At 46.8% G+C, this 26,695-nt stretch overlaps 1 protein-coding gene across 3 annotated transcripts; it reads left to right on the forward strand.

Annotated features, from left to right (window-relative positions):
- Positions 1–40: 40 nt before the first annotated feature.
- Positions 41–15,063, forward strand: Wfdc3 (WAP four-disulfide core domain 3). 3 transcript variants are annotated; one of them, XM_036183035.1, is made up of 5 exons: positions 41–183; positions 1,821–1,903; positions 11,895–12,026; positions 14,130–14,315; positions 14,878–15,063. In XM_036183035.1, the coding sequence occupies exons 2-5, from the start codon at positions 1,825–1,827 to the stop codon at positions 14,892–14,894; spliced, it is 414 nt and encodes a 137-aa protein (XP_036038928.1). In that variant the 5' UTR covers positions 41–183; positions 1,821–1,824; the 3' UTR covers positions 14,895–15,063. The 3 variants fall into 3 exon arrangements, with proteins under 3 accessions (XP_036038928.1, XP_036038929.1, XP_036038927.1); XM_036183036.1 differs by having other exon boundaries at positions 41–175; XM_036183034.1 differs by lacking the exons at positions 41–183; positions 1,821–1,903 and having other exon boundaries at positions 11,189–12,026.
- The last annotated feature ends 11,632 nt before the right edge of the window (positions 15,064–26,695 follow it).

Raw genomic sequence — 26,695 nt, forward strand, 5'->3', positions numbered from 1 at the left:
GCGACGCGGGTGCCCTGTCCAGTTGCTATGGGAACCGAACTGCCGCCGGGGAGCCGCGACGCGGTGGATTTCCGGATCTTGGGTGTGGGGGACGAGGTTGGGGCTTCCAAACCCCTGGAAGACGACGGCTGGGGACCGAGTGTGGGTGTTCGGATACCGTCCAGTCAAGGGACCGGTGCGGGTGTGAGCAGCTTAGACTGCAGCTGGGGAGCACAGGGTTTCGGATGGGGGCTGTCCGAAGTTCAGTCTTGAAAACTGCAGGAACATCTGATAATTTGGTACAAGGCCCCAGAAAGCCAACAAAAGGAGGGCCGCTCGTGCCGTTCCAAATACCCACTAGCCTTGGGGGTCTGTCTCTTTTGTCTGAAGACATCAGAATGGAGGTTGAGTTTTGGCTTGTGAAGTAACTTGCACTGTTCTAGAGAGTTGGCTTTCCCTCCCCTAGATGGTTGATTCTGGGATAGGTTAGGGATGAAGGGTTTAGCAACTGTGGTGTTTTCTAGAGCCCCACTGAGCACTGTCTCAGAGGTGTCAGTGAGAGAACTGGATTTATTTATGGGTGATAACGTTACTTCGTGCAGGTTACAGTAATCAGGTAGCGTAAAGTGTTTTGAGTTTTGCATTAGGAAAGATGTTGTCTTATGATTGTTAACCTTGGCTATGGGCAGGTGTGATGTTGTACATAATCCCAGAACTCAGGAAGAAGTAGCAGGAGGCTCAGGGGTTTGAGGCCAGTCTGGGCTGCATAGCAAGACCCCGTCTCAAAGCAAAGGGCTAAGAACATTGACTGTGGGACGGGATCTTTGTTCTCCTGCATTCTAATTGCATGGTCCAGTCTCACTCTCTTCCACAAGGACCAAGTTGTAAACTGTTTGTGCATTTGTATTGATGCTGAAACACTTGGATGCTGCTTTTCTGTGGTTCTGACAGTTCCCAAGATGGGACAGAACGCTTCGGTTACACCACTAGCTTAATTATTTTCTTATTAAGTTGTCTTTCCAGTTCTTCCCTTTGTCAGGGGCTAGGTAGGGCCAAAGGCCCTTCCAGATCCTGTGGACAGAAGGAAGAACACTGAGCTTTTGTTCCCTGCCAGAACCATTCTTGGCAAAGCCAGCAATGGTCTGGTGCCAGGGCTCTGGGGGGCCGAGGCCAGGGCCCAGAGATCGACGGTTCCATGTAAATGTGTAGTTAAATATTACAGACCCTGAGATATGAAATATTTTGCTTTCTGTACCAGAATGTACCTTGCAAAAGAGGAGTTGAGCTCCCTGTAACTCTCCTGTTGGGTGAACTTCACTGATTTGTTTTCTGCCTCCCCAGTGAGGGTGTGTAAAGAGCTGTGATACTAAATAAACTGGCTGGTTTGAGTCAGTAGCCCTCCCAGCCCTCCTGACCCCAGCTTTGGACTGTTTATTTTTCTCCTCTCTGGTCTGCCCTCTCAGAGTCCCAGTGTGAACCCAGGAAGAACAGGTGGTCTGGTTCACCCTCTGTCATTTTCCTTCCAAAGCCCTCTGGTCTCTCTTTGACTGTTAACCCAATAGCTACCTCTCCTTTTTCCTAGCTTCCCATTGGGATCCCCATCATTGTCTAAGAGTATTATGTATATTGTATGGCAGTATTTGGTCCCTCCCATCACACGTGCCCTTTGGCAGTGCCAGGAAGATTTCCACACTCCAGCAGCCAATCACTGTTGTTATTGTGGGGAAGAAGACATTCCTGGGGGGTTATTACGTAAGAAACCGTTGGGATTGGATTGACAGCAGGTACCCAGTCCTGTCCTTCCCTCTGCTCTGAACTGAGCTCTCAACTCTCAACATCAGCAGGATGCTAAGCTACTTCTTCCTCATGAAGGCACTTCTTGCTCTTGGGTCCCTGGCATCCTGGGTAACTGCAAGAGAGCATGGTGAGCTATCATTTGGGGTCCTTGGTTAAAAGTAATAGACAGTTACTAGGGGAGGGATCATCTCCTGTCTTCTAAGGTTTCTCCTTTGTGGAGCCAATCGTCACCTGTAGGAAGAACTGGATGGAAAGATTGTCGGGACAGTAAGGACAAGCTGGCTTAGTTTTTTTGTTTTTGTTTTTTTGTTTTGTTTTGTTTTTTGTTTTTTGAGACAGGGTTTCTCTGTGTAGTTTTTGGTGCCTTTTCCTGGATCTCGCTCAGTAGACCAGGCTGGCCTCGAACTCACAAAGATCCGCCTGCCTCTGCCTCCCGAGTGCTGGGATTAAAGGTCTGCGCCACCACCGCCTGGCTGGCTTGGTTTTTGTTGCACTCTCTGCAATAAGGAGTTAGGTCTTATAAGGATATACCTTCCAGCTATCTTCTAGAGCTCATCAAATGAGGACAGGGCCATGCAGCAGCCCCCTTTCTCTGTCTGTCTTTCTCTGTAGCACTACTGGTTTGCCTGTTTTTTAGTAGTTGTGGGGGTGCGTATCTGTGTGGCAAGGAGAGAAGGGGCTGCAGAGATAATCTGCAGAGGAATGCACAGAGATGCTGAGCTCCTCGAGATAATTTGGCTCTCCTTCCCTATTTTTTATTTTTTTAAAGATTTGAGTAGATGGCTGGGCAATGGTGGCTCACACCTTTAATCCCAGCACTCGGGAGGCAGAGGCAGGTGGATCTCTGTGAGTTTGAGGTCAGCCTGGTCTACAGAGCGAGTCCCAGAACAGGCTCCAAAGCTACAGAGAAACCCTGTCTCGAAAAACAAAACAAAAAGAGATTTTGTAGATGTTTCTCTGTATGTATGGCATGTGTGTACAGGTGCCTGCAGAGGCCAGAAGAGGAGTGGGATCCCCTTGAACTGGAGGTATAGGAAGAACATTAAATGTTCTTAACAGATAAGCCATCTCTTCATTTCTTCAGCCTCCACTGGTAGAGGCTGACCCCCATCTCTTTAGGCCTAGGCAATTATCTCAATTTCGTATGAAATCTCTTTCATTAAAAGAGGGACAGTGCCTTCCTGATCAGAACTCATGGAAATATCTGTGCCAACTTGATAGGTCATGTCCTGCTGGGCAGAAATGCCGCAGCACAGGCTGAGCCAAGGCCCATCAAGCAGACCTCATAGGGGTATGTTGTCATGATGGGCAAGATCTCAGTGTGTTCCCTGGCCTTATCTCTTGGATGGATAGAACCAGAGAGCTTCCCACGTTCTAGATTGTCTCCAGCACTTTATTGACTGAATTATCCCCCCAACTTATGCCTTTTAAAAAACATATTTTAATCTGTATGTGTGTGTGCTTATTCAAGTTTATATGCACCACAGGTGTGTGGGTGCCCTCATAGGCCAGAAGAGGGCACCAAATGTCCAGACAATTTGGGACTAAACCCTGGTCTGCTATAGGAATAGTAAGTGCTCTTACCCATGAGCCATCTCTCCAGCTCCTGTGTGTCTGTTTTTGAAACAGAGAGGAAAAGAGGTAGTCCCAAAGTCATTCAGAGACCATTCTGTTCTAACATGTGTACCACACATAAGGCATATCCAGTACAAAGAGATGCTGTACATTTGGCTGCAACAAGAGATGTGTAGTCTTACTCTTCATACAGAAGCTAGGTAAGTTCCACTCTTCCTGCTCCACGGGCAGATTAACTTCCTCCTTTGTCAAACATACACACACTATCTGATGCCAGGGTACTAAATCATTCCCTGATAACTGGTTTAAGTTTACTTTGAGAAACAATACAAATGCCAGCTATATTCTGAGAACTGAACAAAGACATACAGAGTACCCAAGTCACGAGCACTTGTTGGATTAGTCCTAGCCGAGCAGAGCAGGATGCCAAGAGGCCATGCCACATATTCTTCTGTGGAGACTGAGTAGGAAGTTGCTGACTAATTCCTAATCCCCATGTCAGTTGAGAGATTCTCTACTAAAATGTACCCCAAGAACCTATACAGAGACAGCAGAATAGAATCTTGATGTCTGCAGAAGACAGCACACACTCTCCTGTTCACCTGCTTCCGAGACTTTCTGCTCTCTCTGCACACATGCAGGCTAGTGTCTTGTTAATAGTCGAGACAGATTTTCTTTTACTCTGCAGTGTTAGGGAGGCTTTGGAAAGAGACCCCTTCTTCAGACTCTTACAGGGTCATCATGACCTACTTCTCTACTTATATATTTCGGCTTTTCCCCACAAACATCTATTGAATGTTTATTGTTTGCTACATCCAGTGATGAGTTCTGGGTACCCTGTGCTGGACAAAACATGCAAATAAATACCTGATTTTGAATTGTGATAAGGACAACAAAGAAGCGATAAAGGATGTTGAGAGAATAATGGGCACTCACACTGGGCTGGGGGTTAGGGAAAGTATATCTAGAGGGTAGTGACATTTAAGCTGCAGCTGGGAGGAGTTAAAACCAGTCGAGGGAAGGGTGTGGCTGGATATTGAAGAGAGAATCCTATGTAGAGATGTGTGGCTAGGCACAGAGACGGGAGGATAATGCCAGTAGAAGGTAGAGACCTTTGACACCAGGGAGGTGGCAGTGGGAGTGGAAAGATGACACATTTCTGCTGTAGCCATGCTTCCTTTACCAGTCCTTTAGAGTCACTCAAAGTTATTAGAAGTTGTGGTGTCACCGGGTGTTCCACGCCTTTAATCCCAGCACTCGGGAGGCAGAGGCAGGTGGATCTGTGAGTTCGAGGCCAGCCTGGGCTACAGTGATTTCCAGGACAGCCAGGGGTACACACGGAGAAACCCTGTCTTGAAAAACCACCCCCCCAAAAAAAAACAAGAAAAGAAAGAAAGAAAAAGAAGTTGTTGGTGGTGTCTGTGTGGAACTAATTATTTTCCTGCTATTTTAGATTTTTCATGGCTACTTTTGCTTATTTATACTTCTCAGTATTCTCAGGATCACATTTCCTATCTCTCTTCATTTTCCAAACTCCTTTTCTGGGAGTGACGTTAGATGTATACATTGGCTTTTGGAGAGCTAACCCAGATATAATATGCAACCTTATGCCTGCTTGTTGCTCAGACTTTAGGGTGTTTTATAGATTTAAAATATTTCTTGATACATTTTTTTCTTAGGTGGCTTATTTTCTGAAATGAGGTCATTTATTACTTTACTTTTGTTCTGAGACAGTCTCAGGTAGCCCAGGTTGGACTCCAATACTCTGTATAGCCAAGGCTGGCCTTGAGCCCCTGGTCTTCCTGCCTCCACTTCCTGAGTCCTAGGGTTACATGCATGTACCACCAAACCTGGCTCTTTTCTTCTTTCCTTCTTGTTTGTCCTTTCCTCCTGTGCAGACAGAGCCTCACTGTTTGGCTCAGGCTTGCCCGGAACTTGTGACTCCCGTGCCTCTGTCTCCTGAATGACATTCTGTTGTCTGCAGAAACTGGAGCCAGTCTCTCACCTGAGAACACAGTGTGTCAGGGTTGCAAGCATAGATTTGGGTTGTCTGAGACAAGTGGATCCCCAGGCAAGCTTCTCTTTCTCTGTAAGGTGGAAAGAGCCTGGAGAGTTGTTATAATGAGTTAAAGGGTGTGTTAGTCCTTCAGTATACATTAGATTCTTTTCTTTAGGCTCCTAGTGGGGGCTGGGGCTGGGCTATAACATTCTCTCCTCCTCTTCAAGCCTGACCTTTCCCCCTCCTCTTTAATAGTCTGTCTGTGTAGCATATGGTGGCTTTGAATTTTCAGTCCCCCTGCCTCAGCTTCCCAAATGCTGCAATTATAGGCACATATGACACTGCAGCCGGCCCAGGAGTACAATAGTCCCTCTCCCACTGCCCTGCTGATCACCCCCTCTCTGAGACCCCACAGCACATGTCTCCCTTCCTTTCCACTGTATCTCCCTGGTCGCAAGCTCCTTTTTAGTACATGGTGGTGTGATCTGTACTTGGTTTAGACAGCTGTCTTGGATAGACTGCTCAGAAGAGAGACTAGAACATTGTAGTCCTTGTCAGGATGCTCCGTTCCCAGCTCTCAGACCAAACCTGGGAATCTGTTGTGGGCAAGGCACTCACGGTCAGCTTGTAGGGCCTCATACAATCTTCTCAGTGTTTGGCGCTCAAGTCTGAAATGTGGGGTTAGGGTGAGGCTGCTTCCCAGGTGTGGTACCTTTGTGAGCTACTCTGGCCTTTGGCCAGTAGAGATGGGACTTTCTTTTCCCTTGGGGTTAGGCAGGCTGGCTGGAAGCAGTCTGAAGATCCCAGGGAGCCCACAGGCTGAGCAGGACCGGGTGGAGTTAAGTCTTTACCTACTTCTTCAGCATCTATAGCCTCTGTTGTAGAGCAGGGTTGCTCTTGATAAGACTAATTCCCAGGAAGCTCTCCTTCCTGAGCTGTGAAAAACCTTTGACATCCTCACAGGTACACTGTAGCCAGAGCTGGTCTGTTTGACAAAGGTGGAGCACCAGTCCGCTTGCCTGAGGTAGACACTGGACCCTGCTCTCAGGGATAAGTTCTGGTCTGAACGTGGCCTGTGGTGACTCTTCTGTTTGCTCAGTGGGCTTGGGCAAGTGTGTCCATCTCTTTCAGTCTCCCCTTGTCATCTTCATGGAGTGATGGCGAAGTCCGGAGGAAGTGTATTTGAAGAGTCTGCGTTATATCTGCCAGGTAGTGCTCAGGACCTCCAACAGTTAGTCCAGCGCTAGCTGGTGTGTTTCCCTCTCCACTCGTCTGCATTTTGACCCGCCCACAGACTCGTCAATCACTTATTTACACTCCGTAAAGAGAGTCAGCCCTGCCATGCATGTGGGTACCGATGGTGAACAAGCTCCCCACCTTTGGTGGAGGGTTGTGAAGAGGGAGCCGAAAAGACAGGCTGTGAGATTTGTTCCTAACGAAGTCAAAGGCTATTGTGATTGGAGAAAACCAAAGAGGGCAGGTCCAGTTGAGGTTGGGGAGGTGGCAAGGCTCTGAGTTGGGGCAGCTTTGGGCTTCCTTCCCAGGTTTTATTCTAAGTGCAGTGATTCAAGCCAGTGGGTTGGCTTACTGGGTAAAGGCCACACAAACCGGAGGATCTCAGGTCAACCTAGTGGTGGAAGCAGAAGACTGACTAGAAGTTGTTCTCTGACCAGCACAGGCACACTGTGGCATTCATGCCCCAATAATCACACAGATATCACACACACACACACACACACACACACAAATAAATACAAATTGAAAAATATTTGTAAAGAAGTACCTGTGTTTGAATCTTAGATGGTCTTTTAATAAAAAACCCAGAGCCACGTACCAGGGTGAAAGCTGAAAGATCAGAGAAGCAGAACAGCCAGCCACTAGTTCTGACATCTACGAAATCCTCAGTCTAAAGAGAGTGAGTTCCTGTTTCCTCACGCCTTATCTATCCTTTTTGCCTTGCCATATTATTTCCTGGGATTAAAGGAGTATGTGCTTCCCAGTGCTGGGATTAAAGGTGTGTGCCACCACTGCCTGGCTCTGTTTCCAGTGTGGCCTTGAACTCACAGAGATCCAGACAGATCTCTGCCTCCAGAGTGATAGGATTAAAAGGTATGTGACTGATCTCTATGTCTATCCAGTGGCTAGCTCTGTTCTCTGATCCTCAGGGAAGTTTATTAGGGTATACAATATATCACCACAAATCCCTAAGCCATGTATGGTGGAAATTCTCATAATCCTGGCACTGGGAAGGCAGAAGCAGGAGGACCAGGAGTTCAAGGCCATTCTCAGCTACATGTCGAGTTTAAGGCTGTCTAGGCTGCATGAGACTTGTCTCAAAAAGCCAAATATATATATATATATATATATATATATATATATATATATATATATATATATATATATATATATATATATATATGGGAGTCTAAAGAGGGAGAGGTCTATTCCAGTTTTCATGTTGAAAAGGCTGTTCTGGTGTGCAAAGAATGTATGAGGGCAAGTGTAGATGATGTAAGACCAGGTGAGCAGCCATCATGGCAGACTGGGTGAGAGATGATCATGGTTTAGGCCAAGGAGCTCACCATAATGCTGATGTGGAGATGTGGAAAAGCAGAGACCTAAAGGCAGTTGACAGGACCAGGTAAAGAAGTAAATGGCTATGGATTCTGAGGGATAGGGTGTGTCGAGGATGGTGTGAAGTATCTGTCCCAGTGACAGGGTGGCAGTGACACTCTTTGACAGAAGGGGTTCCCAGGGAGGTACAACTGAAGCTGATGCAGGACTAAAGCCCGTTTACTGACTACAACTTCCCTGCTCTTTGGGAGAGGTGCAGATGGAGGGTGGGGGTGGTCATCCCAGTTCTAGCTACCAGTCCTGTTTCTTGTCCTGATCCCTGGCAGCATAATTTGTTGTGAGCTTATTGAGCCCCAGAACTGAGACATCGAGGACAGAGCATTCTATCCAAAGACATCACAGGCACCATGTTTTACAGGGTTCCTGGGGACCGGACAAGGATGGGCGCTTAGCACTTCTCAGGAATCTGGTTTCAGGAGAGCATGAGGGGGTACAAACACTTAAAAATGAAGATGGAGGCCGGGCGTGGTGGCAAATGCCTTTAATCCCAGCCCTCGGGAGGCAGAGGTGGTCTACAAAGTGAGTCCTAGGACAGGCTCCAAAAGCTACAGAGAAACTCTGTCTTGAAAAAACAAACAAACAAACAAACAAACAAACAAAAATGAAGATGGTAGGGCTAGAGAGATTCCAGAGGACCCAGGTTCAATTCCCAATACCCATGTGGTAGCTTATAACTGTCTACAATCCCAGAAGGGATCTAATACCCTCTTTTGGCCTCTTTGGGCATCAGGCATGCATGTAGACATTCATGCAGACAAACACCCACACACATAAAAATAAATAAAAAGGGATGTGAAAATATGGGGGCTGGCACAGTGGTTAAGAGCACATACTGCTCTTATAGAGGACCTGAGTTCAATTCCCAGCACCCATATGGCAGCTCACACCTGTCTGTAACTCCAGTTTCAGGGCTTCTGATACCCTCACACAGATGTACATGCAGGCAAAACACCAATGAACATAAAATTGAAAAAAACAAAAACAAACACCAAAAAACCCCACTGAAGATGGCATAGTCTGATTTAGAGGTAATGAAGTCCCATGGAGTCCACGTGTTTGAGCTGACAGGAATCGTTTGACATGGATTTGAGTTATGAAGGACGATGGTAGTGCTGAGCAATGGTCAAGGGGATGTGATCTGGTCCTCAGGACCCCAGCCTACCTTATAAGGGGTCTCTATTCCTTGCTTTTGAAATTTGACAAAACTCTAGGGAGCTAAAGGGAAGCTGGGCTAGGAGAGAGCAGAGGTAAGGTCTCTGCTGTGTCTGAAGAGCAGAGGAGCAGAGTCTCCTGGCCTTGGTCCCAGCAGAACTAAGGTTGTTAAAATGGCTACTCCTAGTAAGTATGGTGGCTCTCTTTTTAGGTTCATTGTTTGACACACTGAGAAGCTGGTGACAGTGTAGTTTTCTTCTGGGGTGATTTCTATCCAGCTTTCTCAATGGTGGAGTAAAGTTTGTTTTTGTTTAGTGTGTTGCAGTGTTCGTCAAGTGGATGATGAGTAGGTGTCATGAGATACATCAGGTAGTTACAGTAACTATGTTTTCCAAATTAAACATTCAGGGCATGTAGTTTTGATATGACATCATAACAACACAGAATATTCCTGTGCAGGAAAATCCCAGAACACAAGACTATTATGGTTCATCTTTGGGGTCCAACACTTGCTCTTTCCATCATGGCAGACTCCCTGGAGCCAGCCATGTGTAATCATACATAATCTGTTGCTTTGGAGGCTCTGGGCTAGGCATGTTTTGGTTTTCTACGAAACTTAATTACCTCCACATTTAAAGAACTGGAATGAATCATGGTGAATTGGTTTTGGCTTGGATGCAGTCTTCTTTGGGTGTGCCTGTTCCTGGGGCCAAGTTGCCTGCATCATTTAAAGATGTCGTGGTAGAATGTAATTCATTGCAAGTCAGGATGCTAAGTTTTGTCCTGCTTAGCTGCTAGCTTACTCTAGTTCTGGATCAGCCCTACTCTCCTCTCTGGATTTTGTTATTGTCACAGCAGTGATGAAGGGGCACATCTGGAATGTATTTGGCTACGGACAACAGAACATTAACAGAATAATGATTCACTGTCCTCAGTTTACAAGAATTGTGAAGTGGATGTTAGAGCTGCCATGGCAACTCAATGATGGTACCAAGAAGGAAGCATCTCCCTCTCACTTTGCCAGTCCTCGACTTGGTACTCATGCTAGTGGCTTCCTACTTCAAAGAAGGCTGCCTTACACCTTCACAGCATGTATGTCTTTGGGAGAAGAAAGAAGTGAAGTGGCAGGGGCTAGAGAGATGGCTCAGTGGTTAAGAGCACTGGCTGCTCTTCCGCAGGACCCACTTTCAATTCCCAGCACCCACATGGCAGCTTACAACTGTAACTCTAGTTCCAGGGGATCTGGTATCCTCACAGAGATGGTAGGCAAAACACCAATACACATAAAAATAAATTATTTAAAAAGGATACAAAAGCATCTTATTTTGTGGTCACCTCTAATTGCAAGAGAATATGGGGGAAGCAAGTCATTTGGGCCAGACTCATTGCTTCTCAGACCAGACCTGGGGGTTTATGAATGAGTCTCATTTACAGTATAGCAAACTGTCCCCAGATATAGTGATCAGAAACAATCGTTAATTCCTCATCACATCTGTAAGGGTGACCAGGCTCTACTGGACAGTTGATCTCCCCACGTGGTATAGGTGAGGTCATTCATACATGCCGCTGTGAGCTCAGTAGAGCTGGAATGTCTGGGATGGTATTTCTTATTTACTTATTTGGTAAATTCTGAGACAAGGTTTTACTGTGTAGCCCTGGCTGTCCTGGAACTCACTCTGTAGATCAGGCTGGCTTCAAACTCACAGAGATCCACCTGCCTCTGCTTCCTGAGTGCTGGGATTAAAGGTGTGCATCTAGCTTATTTATTTATTTTAATTAATTAATTAATATCAACTAAATTTCTGCATATTTGTGTGTACGTGCACATGTATGTGGAGACCAGAAGTCAACTTGGAGTATCATCCCTCAGGAGCTGTCCACCTTGTGTTTTTTTTTTTTTTTTGGTTTTTCCAGATAGGGTTTCTCTGTAGCTTTGGAGCCTGTCCTGGACTAGCTCTGTAGACCAGGCTGGCCTCGAACTCACAGAGATCTGCCTGTTTCTGCCTCCCGAGTGCTGCGATTACAGGCATGCGCCACCACTGCCCAGCCCCATCTTGTGTTTCTTGAGTCAGGGTCTCCCTTGCTGATTCGGCTAGGCCGACTGGTCTGTGAGCCCTAGATGTCTGCATGTCTCCACCATCCCACTGCCACCACACCCAGTCTTTGGCATGGGCATTGGGGATCAAATTCAGTAAAGCATGGCAAACGTGGCACCTGAACCTTCTCTTTAGTCGCCGGGAATGCGTTTCTCCTGTGTTCCCTGTCCACAGTGCATCTCATCACACCGCACTTTAGCTCAGGCTGCTTTGCAGCACCGTTCCTGGCTTCTGAGAGGGGTGTTCCAGGAGGACAGGCTCCTGTGTGCAGGTGCTCTCAAGTTTCTGCTTGCACCATGCTTGCTAGTGCCTGTCTGGTAAGTGTAAGTCATAGGGCGGAGTGTGGAAGGGCCTTCGCCAGGGCACAAATCCCAGGAGATATAGTTGACTGGGGTCAAACACTGTATGTTTGTCACAGCGTCAAGGAAGGGAGAGTGAACATAAGGTACGCCATTCTTTGCTCTGGTGGATTGGAGCTGAACAGTGTTTTTTCATGTCGCAAGCACCAAAGCCAGTGTAGTTCATGGCCAGAGAAGTAGAATGAATGTGGAAATATCGGCGTGTATTGCATGTTAAAAATCTACATTTACGTCCAGTGAAAGGTGTGTTTTATGTTCCTGGCTTGAGCACATCTGAGTTTCGATGCTTTGATTCTATGGCAGAATTAAGTGGTGGATGTCCTGCTGACCCTCTTCCATGTGAGGAGCTGTGTGATGGGGACACATCTTGTCCCCAGGGACACAAATGCTGCAGCACTGGCTGTGGCCACGCCTGCCGAGGAGACATTGAGGGAGGTATGTTGGTTCTTTGGGAGGAGAGTCACAAGCGCATGCTGGGTGCCAGGTGAGTTTGGAGGAGCTTCCTGTGGACACCTTCCTGGGGGAGCCAGTTGTCTTTACCATCCCCTGGCCTCCAACCCAACCCAACCCTTTCTTCTAGGGTTAAAGGTCAACGTTGGCATGGAAAGAACTAGAGGTGGGAGGTGTGGTAACGAAGCTTCGGTCTGGGCTCTGCTTTGTGCATGGGGTAAACATCCCCTCTTCTGGGGTCTATTGCCTCTGTCCAGTAAAGAAGTTGCCTACTATCACTGGTTTTTCAGATCAATTTTTGTTTGTTTTTGAGAAAGGGTCTCATTATGCAGCCTAGGCTGGTCTTAAACTCAGAGCCCTGGCTTTGTCCCTGTGTGCTGGCCTTACAGGCCTGAGACACTTACTGGTCTCAGATCTCTCTCTCTCTCTCTTCCCACCCCCCCTCTCTCTTTCAATCTCTCAATCTTTTTTTTTTTTTTTTTTAAGATGGTCTCATGCAACCCAGGCTGACTGAACTTCCTATATAGCTCATGATGATCTTGAACTTCTGATCTTCCTTTCTCTGTTACCTGCATGCAGGGGTCCCAGGTGTGTCCCACCATACCCAGTTTATGCTCTGCCTGGGACTGAACCCAGGCCTTCATGGATGTGGGGCAAACACTCCATACAGAGCTACATTCCCAGCCCATTAGTCTGTTTATATTCCTACGCAATGTCCAACCATTTGTCTGTACATACATGCAGCTTGTTAGGGAAGACAAGTGAGGAATTACAGATGCTCCTTGATTGTAATGGGGTTTGACCTGATAAATTCACTGGAAATGGCGAATCTTGTAAGTTGAAAGTCCATTTAATACTCTTGTCCCAGTCAGGGTTACTATTGCAATGATGAAACACCATGGCCAAAAACAAATTGGGGAGGAAGGGGCTTCTTTGGCTTACAGTTCCGCATTGAAGTCTATCATGGAAGGAAGTCTGGTCAGGAACTCAACAAGGCAGGATCCTGGAAGCAGGAGCTGATGCAGAGACCATGGAGGGGTGCTGCTCACTGGCTTGCTCCCCATGGCTTGTTCAGCTTGCCTTCTTTTGTTTTGTTTTGTTCTTTGAGGCAGGGTTTGTCTGTGTAACAGCTCTGTTGTCCTGGAACTCAGTTTGGAGACCAGGCTGGCTTCCAAATCACAGAGATCTGCCTGCCTCTGTCTCCTGAGTGCATGCACCACCATGCCAAGCTCAGCCTGCTTTCTTATAGAACCCAGGACTGCCAGCCCAGGGGTGGCACCACCCAGAATGGGCTGGGCCTTCCCACATCAATCACTGATTTAGAACATGTCCTACAGTTAGATCTTATGGAGGCGTTTTCTCAATTAAGGTTTCCTCCTTCAGATGACGCTAGCTTGTGTCAAGTCGACATAAAACTAGGCAGCACAACTCTCGACCCACCCAAACCTTCTGCCTTTGCAACACAAACAGCCCACTGCAGGGTGTCAGCTGTATGCTATGGTAGTCCTATGGCCGACTGTGAGTTGTAGCTGCTGCTGCCCAACACTAAAAGCAAGTATCCCATTGCGCACGCGCGCACACACACACACACACACACACACACACACACACACACACACACACACACACACTATGCATACTCCACACACATACACATGCACCCACATACCACACACACATTATAATATACCACACACCACTCACCACACACACACACACACACACACACACACACACACACACACACACACACACACGATAATATAACCCCGCCCCCCCACTGATGCACAAATCAGGGACATCAATCTTCTAGAGTGCCAGACCAGGCAGTGACATGGAACTTAATCATAGGGAGAAGGCAGGACCTTATCTCTCTGCACTCTACCAACTTCTCAGGAGCTGGCTTTGGGAGTTTGATACCTCCTACGTCAGAGGTGTCTCAGCCCTCCAGCTCCTCTGCCTCCAGCCCCATCGAGTTGAGAGTCCGGGTTGATTCACCTGGGGCCTGAGTCTAAAAGCTGTTGATGGGAATTTGGGAAGAGAGGAGCCAGCTCCCTGCACCTTTCCCTGTGCTGATGCTCTCCCCAGGGCGGGACGGCCATTGTCCCAGAATTCTGGTGGGCCTGTGTATTGTCAGCTGCATGGTGGATGAGAACTGTCAGCCTGAGGAAAAGTGCTGCAAGTCAGGCTGTGGCCGCTTCTGCGTCCCCCGACTCCAGCTGCCCCAGCTGCCCGCAGACTCCAACCTCACCGATGGGTCTACATCCCAGCCAGGTGAGTATTGCCCATGGCGATCTCTGACCAGCTATGAAGTTAACAGGTTCCACTGCTGTTAACACTCCCTGTTAGCGCCTGGGAAGGTGGCTTCTGAAGGTTAGCGCTCTTGAAGGCCATGAAGAACGTGGTCAGAAGGATCATGAGTCATAGACCACACCCCTCATATGGACACTGTGGGATTACCGTGTTTACAGTGGGTGTGGCTCTCTGGTGAGGGCTTTCTGGGAGAGATAGGATTTGATCCAGGCTCTAAAGCCTAAGCAGATGTGACATGTCCCAGAGGGTGGGAATACATGTGATGTGTTGGGGCCATGAGGGCTGGGGGCAGGGCAAAAAAACCCAAAAAACCAAAACCAAACCAAAACAAAAAACAAAAACGAAAAACAGAGCAGATACCATTCCTATTTGATAACAGGAGATACGAGACCTACTTCTAAATGATAAGAGTCTTCAGAACCAGTTAGGAAGTCCATCGAGGCTCCCCAGGGGGGGAGGGAAACAGCTGGGCAGCTGGAGCAGGAAAGGTACAGCTGTGACCTGAAATGTCTTCTCCTTGCAGAGTTTCAAGCACCCTAGCTGTTCTGACTTGTCTGGAATCTTCTGGGAGCCAAGAAGGGGTGATGTCCTGGGGCTTGTGACACTCCCACGGATATCAGGCCTTCTCCTCTTTGCTTCTGCTGCCTGGAGCACACGGCACAGCCCTGGGGACAGGTGCTTCTCTTTCCCAATAAAAGACTGGCATGGACCCTCTTGTCTGTACTGTGTAGGGGCTCAGATGAGGTGGGGGAGCGAGTGGGTCTACCTGTGCATGGCTCTGGCATTGTGGAACCTATGGAGTAATTGGTATGTGTGTGTGTAAGTTGCATGTGCACAGTGAAGGTGTAGCTTTCTTTCAGACGACAACTTTGAGGAGTTGGTTCTCTCTTTCCATTGTGTGGGTCCTGGGGATTGAACTCAGATCATCAGGCTTGTGTTCATCCCCGTCTCTTTCCAACGTCACCACATATTTTAAAAAGGCTTTCTACTTTCCTCTTTTGTTGTCTGTCAGATACTAAAAATGTCATTGTCTTACACCAAGTGTGTTACAAGACAGTTTTTGTTTGCTTTTTTGCTTTTTGAAGTTCATGTTTCCCAGGTTAGCCTCAAGTGTCTATGTAGCTGAGGCTGGCCTTGAACTCCTGATCTTCTTATGCTCACTTCCCTAGTGCTGGGATTGCAGGTGTGCACCACCATCTCCTGCTTTGGTTTTCATCCGTTATACTCAAGGTGTGTTTCCACTGTGAATCTTAGCTGAGGGTGATCTTTGACGTGGTTTCTGATTCTTCCACCTTGTGGCACCAAACAAATCAGCACATTACCTCCAAGAGCTGAGATTTCCTGGAGATTGTAGTGTCACACATAACTCTTGGCTAGTTTATTTGACCAGTCATCTCATGTTGGACATAGATACTCTTTTACACACACACACACACATACACACTGTAATAAATATAAAAATGCTAAGTGAAATTCTGGATATTACTGTGTTGAGAACACTCATTTTTCTGAGTAGACATGTGTTGGAGTTGCTGATCTGATGACAAGTGTCTGCATTGTGCCATGGTGGCTGGCTCAGGACAGTCATGACTCTGGGAAGGGCTGATATCTCATGGACTACTGACCAGTTGCTGAGATCCCTCATCCATTGTTTTGCTTATCATTTCATTGTTTACTTAAACATCACACAGAGGGAGGGAGACAGAGAAGGAGGAATGGAGGGAGAGAGAGAGACAGACAGACACAGAGAGACACACCCACCCACACAGAGGGAGAGAAAGAGAGAGGGAACAAGAGAGAACTTAAATTTCCAGGTTTTTCTGCAATCTCTAGGCTGTTCTTTTACTGTTGTGTCTTAAACCAAAGAAGCCACGCCAAGCTTTTCTTCCTCAGGGGTTAAGTCCCTTTCAGCCTGAATTTTGTGAAGCAGGTCCCTGTGAGTCCTGATCCTACTAGTCGTCTGCCATCTTTGCACCCCAGATTAACCTTTGAGCAGACTGCAAAGCCACCCTCACTTGGCTCCCTCAGCTTCCTTGCAGTGGGTGTCTGACCCCCACGTGGGGGGCTGGAAAAGACCCGTACTCTCTGCCTCTTTCCTTGATCATCTGAGTCATCTGTGCCCTTCCCCAGCAATACCAAGGGGCACCAGCACCTCTTGCTGTTCGGAATCTCACTTTTTTTTCTCCCATGGGCATGACATCAGTAGTGAGTGGGGGTGTAAGGTGATAAGGGTGGGAAGTTGCTCTTGAGTTGAGTCAAGATCTGTTGAGTCAAGGGAATCGGTGTGTAGACAGACCAGCTTCACACAGATTGTGAAAGGATTTCTTTTTGGGCTCTCTGGTTACTGAGCCACCAGAGGGCAGCAGAAATCTAGGTCATAGACCAGGAATGGATAGGTTAGAAGGCTAGATAAAGGCAAAACTCTGTGGTCTGAGTTTCTGTATCTCTACTGAACCACACCTAGTAAATCAGGGTAGCAGATCATGCCTTCTCTATTCATGATGTGACATATTTCTTCTGGTGGGCAATATTTATCTTGGGGATGTTATCCATCACATTTCAGTGTTTCTTCTTCTTCTTCTTCTTCTTCTTCTTCTTCTTCTTCTTCTTCTTCTTTTTCTTCTTCTTCTCTTCCTCCTCCTCCTCTTCCGCCTCGTCCTTCTCCTCCTACTCCTCCTCCTTCTAAGTATTTTAAAAAAAATTATGGTGGGCAGTGGTGATGCACACCTTTAGCCCCAGCACTTGGAAGGCAGAGCCAGGGGGATCTCTGTGAGTTCGAGGCCAGCTTGGTCTATAGAGCGAGTCCCAGGACAGGCTCCAAAGCTACACAGAGAAATCCTGTCTTGAAAAAACCAAAAATGGGCTGGAGAGATGGCTCAGCAGTTAAGAGCATCTGGCTGCTCTTCCAGAGGTCCTGAGTTCAACTCCTGGCACTGTATACATAATAAATAGATTAAATCTTAAAAACAAAACAAAACAAAAGTATTATGTGTACAGTGCTCCATCTGCATATGTGCCTGCAGGCCAGAAGAGGTCACCAGATCTTATTACAGATGGTTATGGGCCATCATATGGTTGCTGGGAATTGAACTCAGGACCACTGGAAGAACAGCCGGTGCTCTTAACCTCTGAGCCATCTCTCCAGCCCCCTTCAGTGTTTCTTACACAAGGCCACAGGGTTAAATTGTTGAGTTCAAGAGCAGAACCACCTTTCTTCTAGGAGGTGAGATGGGCAGGGGGTGACTTGCAGGCATGCCCGCTCCTGCCAGGCTCTCTGGTTGGTGCTCTCTAGATTGGATGCTGGTGATTAGGAAGCCGGGATGCACATTCCGGGGTCTTCTTGTTGGTAACCATTCTTCCTCCTTTGTCTCCCTTTCTTCAGTTTCGCTGTATCTTCAAAGCTCTTTATGTGCCTGGGACTGTGAGTCTTTTTGTGTTTTCTCCTCTTTCAGTGTTAGGAAAACTGCTGGGATATTCAGAATAACGTACAGGAGATCTTTCCAGCCACAGACATCTGTCACTAACATGCCAGTGAATGTCCCTCTAGACTTCATTTATGGGTGGTGATTAGTTCATTTTTCTTTGCTGACATGACATCCCCCAAGGCAGGCTATTTTATGGGAAAAAGAATTTTACTTTGGCTCTTGGTTCTGGAGGTTTGAGATTAAGAGGCCACATCTAATGATGGTTGTGCTGAGGTGTTACAAAACATCAGAGGGTAAGAGACAAAGAGTGCGTATATGTCTATATGTCTGATTATTCTCTCTCCTCCTCTTCCTTCCTCCCCCTTTGTTTTTTTGAGACAGGGTTTCTCTGTGTAGCCCCAGCTGTCCTGGAACTCACTCTGTAGACTAGGCTGGCCTTGAATTCAGAGATCTTCCCTCTCTGCCTACCCAGAGCAGAGATTAAAGGCATGCACCACCTCACCTGGCTTGTTTCCTTTTCTTACAAGTGCATTAGAATTCGATGAAGGGAATGCTACTCTTATCCAAATCCTATTCACCTTCCAAAGGCTCACCTGTAAGCACTATAGTCAAATGAAGTTTCAAGTTTGTCTTAATGTAGGCAAACCCTCGGCATGAGAAGTCTCTGGGGCCGTGTAAACTAGAGTCAAAGCATAAGAGTACACATCTGGATTTGGCTTGTGTAGCAATCACAGGAGGCATGCCGCATGTTCCTAGTGTTCTCTCATAGACATATGTCATTTGGCAGTGTGCCATAGCTAGACCTGTGTTTTTTTTTTATTTAAAATTTTTTTCATTTTACATACCAACCCCAGTTCCCCCTCCTTCCCCTACTCCCGCCTCCTCACCTCCCTCCCACTTTACCCCCATCCACTCCTCAGAGTGGGTAAGGCCTCCCATGGTAGTCAACAAAGTCTGGCATACCAAGTTGAAGGAGAGTCTAGCTCCTCCCCATTGTATCAAGGCTGAGCAAGGTATCCCACCACTGGGAGTGGGCTCCAAAAAGCCAGTTCATGCATCTGGGATAATCCTGGTCCTGCTGCCAGGGACCCCACAAACAGATCAAGCCACACAACTGTCACCTACATTCAGCGGGCCTAGTTTGGTCCCATGCAGGTTCCCGAGCTGTCAGTCCAGAGTCAGTGAGCTCCAACTAGCACTGGTCAGCTGTCTCGGTGGGTTTCCGCATCATGATCTTGACCCCCTCTTCTTCTTCTTCTTCTTCTTCTTCTTCTTCTTCTTCTTCTTCTTCTTCTTCTTCTTCTTTTTGAATGCTGAATGACATTTATTGAAGGAGGGAGGAGGTCTTAAATACAGGCTTACAGCACAATGGGAGAACCCCAGAGGGCAGAAGTTCGCTTCTGATTTTTTTTTTTTTTTTGAACTGAGGATCGAACCCGAGCCTTGTGCTTGCTAGGCAAGCGCTTTACCACTGAGCTAAATCTCCAACCCCACTTCTGATGTTTTACAATCTTGCATCTAATCTGTTAACGCCCAATATGCTGGATACACAGACAAGGAGCTTCCCTTAAGCATTCAGGAGGGTGAAATCTCCCAGGGAATTAGCACAGGGAGGATATCAAGGTCAAGGTCAGCAAGCAAGGCAACAGTTACGCAAAATGGGGGGGGGGGGGCGCAGGGCAGGACCCTACAGGTCCCTCCCTTTTACTAAAAAATGAGCTTCTGACTTAGGTTGTGTGGGATGTCAGCCCTTACTTGTCATGGAGACACTTGTCCAGGCCACCACACAGGCATTCTGTCTTAGGTTGGTGAGTGCCCCCCAGATATTATTATACAGGCTCAATTGTGTGAGAGCTGCAGAGTTAACTGTTGCCAAAGATCTCTAAGTGGCACTGGGCTTGCAATCTGTGTGTTCGACACAGAAAAGACCAACAGAAGTCTTAACCCACTCATAGCCGGTAGGCTAAAGGCAACTGAGCCATTCCCTTCCTTAACGAGCCTTACTGCAATTGGAGACCTTGTAAGATGGTATCCCAAAAGCAAATGGAACTTGAGTTTGTAAATTTATAATTTTCAAAGCCAATTGAAATGTATATAACTATTGATTTAAATTTGTCATGCCCAATAAAATGAAAGATTAATTAACTGAGGTAGCTACTTTTGCTGCCAGGGTCTCCACTGTGCTAGCTGTAGTAACCAGTTATGAAATGGCAATCCCAGAAACAGTAGTAGTGGTTAGATCTGTGTTTTAACTGTAAAGGGATTTTTATTTCTTTAAACATTTAACGGCTTCTATTTAACAAGATCCTGCAACTCTGTAGCTACCACTTGTCCTGTGTCTTAGTTTCTTTTCTATTGCTATGAAGAGGCACCACGACCAAATACTTACAAAAGAAAGCATTTAATTTGGGGGCTCATGGTTCCAGAAGGTTAGAGTTCATGACCATCACGGTAGAGAGCAGGGCAGCAGGCCGCACACATGGCACTGGAGCGGTAGCTGAGACCTTATATCTGATCCACAGGCACTGGGCAGGAGAGAGAGCTAATGGGCTGGCAAAGGGTGTTGGAACTCCAAAGCCCACCCCCAGTGAACACACCTCCTCCAACAAGGCCACTCCTCCTCCAAGGCCACACCTCCTAAATTTTCCCAAATGGTTCCACCAACAAGCATTTAGAGACATGAATTTATGAGGGGCCCTTCTTATTCAAACCACAACATCCTGTTTGCTGAGACCTTTACCAAATGTTTCAGAGACTTTTGTCTTATTTCAGCTAAGTCCATTGGCACACTAGACAATAAAGCCGGGCAGAGGTGTCGCACGCCTTTAATCCCAGCATTGGGGAGACAGAGGCAGGCGGATCTCTGTGAGTTTGAGGCCAGCCTGGTCTACTGTAGTGGGTAGCCATTCCAGCCTTGGCCTGGAAGTTCCAACCCCCATTGAGGCTTTGGTAATGGTCATGCCTACAAGGTGGGGCTGAGAGAGGACGCTGAAGACCCAGGATCGAGAGGAGAGGCCTCTCTTGGTTCCAGGACCCTGGACGCTGGAGGTAGACCGAGCAGAGTTCTCCAGAGAATGCCACTGGACTGTGCCATACCTTTCCCAGACCCTGCAACCTATCCCTTCATTTGTAAGCTATGCCACAAAATAAAACTCCCTTTTAACTACGTGGAGTGGCCTTAATAATTTCACCAATCATCTACAGAGTGAGTTCCAGGACATCCAGGACTATGTCACAGAGGATCCCCCCCTCCAAAAAAAACTACCAAAATCCAAAAACCTCCTTTCTGCAATACTTTTTGGATGAAGGATTTTTTTTTTTTTTTTGAGACAGGGTTTTTCTGTGTAGCTTTGTGCCTGTCCTGGAACTCACTCTGTAGACCAGGCTGGTCTCAAACTCACAGAGATCCACCAGCCTCTGTCTCCTGAGTGCTGGGATTAAAGGTGTGCACCACCACCGCCCATCAGATTAAGGATAAATTTTTATTGATATTTCTTGATGCATAGCTTCTCAATTGTAATTAGGGTTTTCTGTTCTGTTGGGGCCATATCATAGATTACATCTTCCCATTTTTATTTTTATTTTTTTCCAAGACAAGGTTTCTCTGTGCAGTTTTACATCTTTCCTGAATCTTGCTCTGTAGACCAGGCTGGCCTTGAACTCACAGAGATCCACCTGCCTCTGTCTCCTGAGTGCTGGGTTTAAAGGCATGCACCACTGCCTGACCTCTGTCTAATCTAGTGGCTCTGTCCTCTGATCCTCAGGCAAGTTTATTAGGGTACACAATACATCACCACACATAGAGGCTTTTCTAGCTGAGGCTTCCTTTCCTCTGTTTCTTCTTAGCACTAAAACTCAAAATCAAAACAAGAGTCTAAGGATGTGGCTTGGCTGGTACCATGCTTGTCTAGCAGGCACAACACCTACTGGATGTGGTGTTTTACATGCTTGCAACAATAGCACTTGGGAGGCGGCTGCAGAAAGATCAGAAGTTCATGGCTAACCTGTAGCATAATTCTTAAATGGTCTTATTAATAAAATCAAACCTGGAGCCAGGTATTGGGGTAAATGCTGGAAGATCAGAGAAGCAGAACAAGCCACAGCTTCCTCACCTCGCCAGTGCCTCAGCTGATCCTGTTTCCTGAGACTGGAAGCTTCTGAGTCCTCAATCCGAATGGGTCTCAGCTGAACTGCTGCTAAAAGCCTAAAAGCTTAACCAGCCAAAAGCTTCTAGTTTCTGGTCTGCATGCCTTACATATCTTTCTGCTTTCTGCCATCACTCCCTGGGATTAAAGGCTCACTTCTTGGGATTAAAGGGGTGTGTCACCATGCCTGGCCATTTCCTATGTGGCCTTGAACTCACAGAGATCCAGAGGGATTTCTGCCTCTGGAATGCTAGGATTAAAGGTGTGAGTGCCACCATTTTAAGGATTCTGTCCTTAATTACATCATCAGCCTGGGACAGTGGCCCAACCTAAAAAGCGGGTGGGCCCTCTGTGTGTCTCCCTTTTCTCTTTCCATTCTCTTCCCTCTGTGCCGTCTCTCTGGTTCGTTCTCTATTGGTGAAATTATTAAGGTCACTCCACGTAGTTAAAAGGGAGGTTTATTTTGTGGGGTAACTTACAAATGAAGGGATAGGTTGTAGGGTCTGGCAAAGGTATGGCGCAGTCTGGTGGTGTTCTCTGGAGAACTCTGCTCGGTCAACCTCCTGCATCCAGCCTCCCAGAACCAAGAGAGAGAGCCCTCCTGGGTCTTCCTCCTCCGCCCCGCCTTGTGGGCGTGACCATTACCAAGCCTCAATGGGGGTTGGAACTTCCAGGCCAATGCTGGGATGGCTATCCACTACAGTTCTCATCTCTCCCTCTCTCTCTCCCCCTCCCCCTCCCCCTCCCTCTCCCTCTTTCTCTCCCTCCCTCTCCCTCCTTCTCCCCCTCTTTCTCCCTCTCTCTTCCAATAAAGCTCTAGAAAGGTAACCATGGCTCGTGACTTTCCTCCAGCACTCCCCTCTGTTGGCATGACTGCCGTGGGCGGCAAAGGCCAGCCATGAGCAGCACCGATTTAACCAACAACCATTTTCTAGCCTCTGTATCTAGTGGCTGTTCTGTTCTTTGACCCCAGATAAGTTTATTAGGGTGCACAATATTTTGGGGAACACAATACCACCACACTAACCTTGGACATAAAGGAAGTTTGAGGCAGAGACTGTCTCAATGGCAGTAACAACAAGAAAAAATAATTCAGCAACAACAGAAAGCCAAACAGGGGCTAGAGAGATGTCTCAGTGCTTAGGAGTGTTTCTTGAACAACCACAGGACCTGAGTTCACGTTCTATAACTCATGTAACAAGAGAGGTATGGTCTCAAATGCACCTGCACTGTAATATCCCTGTACTGTGGGATGTAGAGACAGGAGGACTGTTAGGACTTGTTGGCTGCTAGCCTAGCCAAAAAGTTTGAACTTTAGGTTCAGGGAGAGACCCTGCCTCAAAGGTATAAAGTGGAGAGTGGCCTCCATGTACATGTGCACAAGTGAGTATACCTGCAGACACATGTGCACATATACCGTCCCCTCCCACTGAGCCATATAAGCTTGTCCCTATATCCACTGGATAGCCCAGACCATTTGGAGTTTGTCTTGCTGGATCAGTCTTGCTTTGGTCCAGCATTTCTTCACTACTCTCCCTTTCTTCTCTTTTAGAATGCTAATGATTGTTTCATACCACTGTATGTTAGAAGTGTGTAATTTGCCCTTTGATCTCACAGGGGTTACAATTAGGAGTTTTCCTTGAGTATCAAAAGAGACATTGGACTTTGAAACTATGTGGAGACTGACTATAGGAACTTTTGAAGTTAGACCAAGTGCATTTTGCATTATGATATGGCCACAAGCCTATGGGGGCCAAGGAGTGGAATGTGGTGGTTTGGATGAGAATGGCCTCCATAGGCTTGTATATTTGAATGTTTGCTCCCAAGTTGGTGGAACTGTTTAGGAAAGATTAGGAGGTGTGGGCTTGTTAGAGGAAATGTGTCAAAAACTTATCTCATTCCTAGTTAGCTCTCTTTGCCTCATGCTTGGGATCAGATGTAAACTCTCAGTTGCTTCTCCAGTTCCATGCCTGCCTGCTGCTGCCATGCTGTGATAATCATGTTCTAGCTCCCTTTACTTCTTCTCTCCTTACTTGCTTTACTCCCCCAGACCCTCGTGCCAGAAGCCATCAACTGTGTTGTGTTAATATCTGTGGCCCATGTTACCATCAGAGGCCATGAGGATGTCCAGGGTCTGTGTGCTGCCCCCTGAAGCCATGTTAATGGAGGGGTTCTCAACCTTGATCTTATTAACATGTTTTAAGATTTTATTATTTACGAGTGTGTATGTATGTATGTATGTATGTATGTATGTATGTATGTGTGTATGTATATGTGTATGTGTGTGTGTATGTTGTGCATGTGTGTGTATATATGTGTATGTGTGTATGTATGTATGTCACAAGCTAGAATCGTCATAAAGGAAGGTATGGTGATATTTTGTTTGTGCTTTAGCAAATAAAGCTTGCCTGAAGATCAGAGTGCAGAGCTAGCCACTAGATAACCACAGAGGCAAGGCAGTGTTGTCACACACCTTTAATCCCAGCACTTCGGAGGAAGAAGCAAGAAGATCAGGAGTTCAAGGCCACCCTGGGCTATACAAGATCGATCCAGTCTAAAAGAGAAGTAGAGCCAGGCAGTGGTGGCACAGACCTTTGATTCCAGCCCTTGGATCTGACACCTTTAATCCCAGCACTAGGGAGGTGGAGACAGGGAGGGATATGGCTGGGCAGAGAGAGGAAGTGATCATGCCGGATGGAGACAGGGTCAGCTCTTTTTTTGGCTGAGGAGTTGGTGAGGTAAGAAGTGTGGCTGTGGCTTGCTTCTTTGTCTTTCTGATCTTTCAGCATTCACCCCGATATCTGACTCCGGGTTTTTATTATTAAGATCAATTAGAATTTACGCTACAGGAAAGGAGCCTCAGTTGAGGAAACGCCTCCATGAGATCCAGATGTAAGGCATTTTCTCAAATGTGATCAATGGGGAATGGCCCAGCCCATGGTGGGTGGTGCCACCCCAGACTGGTGGCTCTGGGTTCTGTAAGGAAGCACACTGTGGTATTTATGAAGTGGCGCTGTTTACCTTGCAAGAAAAGCCACGAGGTACAACAAAACCCACTATAAGAGTTTATTAGGAGAAGGGAACAGTAGTGGGTGCTTAGGCCTATGGGGAATGATTGTGCAGGAAGAGAGGGGAAGGGGTATGTGGGACCTACTTTTATAGATTCCCCTGCACATGCACATATGGGCTTACATAGCTACACCATGCATGCACATAGATCACACATTGCACAGATTACATAGGATGGAAAGCCCTGGGATGACTAATCATCTTGCCAGTGCATGTGTGGTCATGGGGGAGTGGCTAGGAATTCTATCACACTGAGCAAGCTATGGGAAGCAAGCCAGCACCCCTCCATGGCCTCTGTATTAGTTCCTGCCTCCAGGATCCTGCCCTGTCTGAGTTCCTGTCCTGACTTCCTTTAGTGATGAACAGCAATGTTCAAGTATAAGCTAAATAAATCCTTTCCTCCTCAACTTGCTTTCTGAGCATGGTGTTTCATCGCAGTAATTGAAACTCTAACTAAGACAAGTTGGTATCAAGATAGTGGGGTATTGCTGTAACAGACCTGACCATATTTTTGGGAGGATTGTGGAAGGACTTTGGAACTTTGGGCTAGAAGAGCCATTGAGTGCTAAGAGCTCAGTGGAGTATTCTGTGGGAAACTGGGAGATAAGAATGTTGAGAGCAGTGCAGAGGGTGGAGGCCTGGCTTGCGAAGTTTCAGAGGGGATTTTAAAGACACTGTCAGGACCATTTGTTATTTTGGATTAAGATTCTGTGGTTCAGCTGGGCAGTGGTGGAACTCACTTGGTAGCCCAAGCTGGCCTCGAACTCACAGAGATCTGCCTTAGGCGCATGCCTTTAATCCCAGCACTTGGGAGGCAGAGCCAGGTGGATCTCTGTGAGTTCGAGGCCAGCCTGGTCTACAGAGTGAGTTCCAGGACAGGCACCAAAACTACACAGAGAAACCCTGTCTCGAAAAACAAAAAACAAAAAATTCTGTGGTTTTGGCTAGCTGAGGCTGAAGAATCAGCTGTGATTAACAAGATACCAGAACTACTAAAGCAAAATTTTGCTTTGCTGGGATCTGGTATAATAATAGAGGGACCGGGGCTGGAGAGATGGCTCAGAGGTTAAGAGCACTGACTGCTCTTCCAGAGGTCCTGAGTTCAATTCCCAGTAACCACATGATGGCTCACAACCACCTGTAATGAGATCTGGTGCCCTCTTCTGTGTACATAATAAATAAAATCTTTTTTTAAAAAAAAAATAGAGGGACCAGCCTTAATATTACACATCCAGGGGCTCAGGAGAGAGAACCACGAACAGCGAGGACTGTTTTCGGGAATAGAGTCTCAGCACACGGAGCTCTTAGTCCAGTCATTTATTCTTCTAAATCTTCTTCTTCCTCTTGCTCCCTGGGAGTCCTGGTAAAGATACATTTACAAACAGTAATCCCTTGGCAGTTCAAAGCCTGGCTTTCAGGGTCAAATGGAGGGGTGATAAGAATCACAAAGAGGGGCAGTAATTGTTAATTATCATTTGCAACCCCAAAGGGAAGTGACCAATGGGGAAATGAATTAACTAAAGGCTAAATTTGGGTAATATCTAAGAAGCGGGATCTTACATGCTCAATTATACTCTTAAATGTAATTGGTAGAAAATGTTAAGAATCTATAAGTTGCTAGGTCAATGGGAGAAAATAAAACTGCCTTCTTTTTTCCTGTGGCTCCTATCTGTCCAAGCAGTCTGCCGTTTTTTTTTTTTTG

This window comes from Onychomys torridus, chromosome 4 (genome assembly GCF_903995425.1).
Source record: "Onychomys torridus chromosome 4, mOncTor1.1, whole genome shotgun sequence".
Taxonomy (NCBI): domain Eukaryota; kingdom Metazoa; phylum Chordata; class Mammalia; order Rodentia; family Cricetidae; genus Onychomys; species Onychomys torridus.

Bases quoted from the DNA above. Each gene is read 5' to 3' on its own strand.
- Wfdc3 (XM_036183034.1), top strand. From the start codon at position 11,777: ATGTGGAAATATCGGCGTGTATTGCATGTTAAAAATCTACATTTACGT. The intron at 12,027-14,129 runs GTATGTTGGTTC...TGCTCTCCCCAG, and splicing joins CCGAGGAGACATTGAGGGAG to GGCGGGACGGCCATTGTCCC.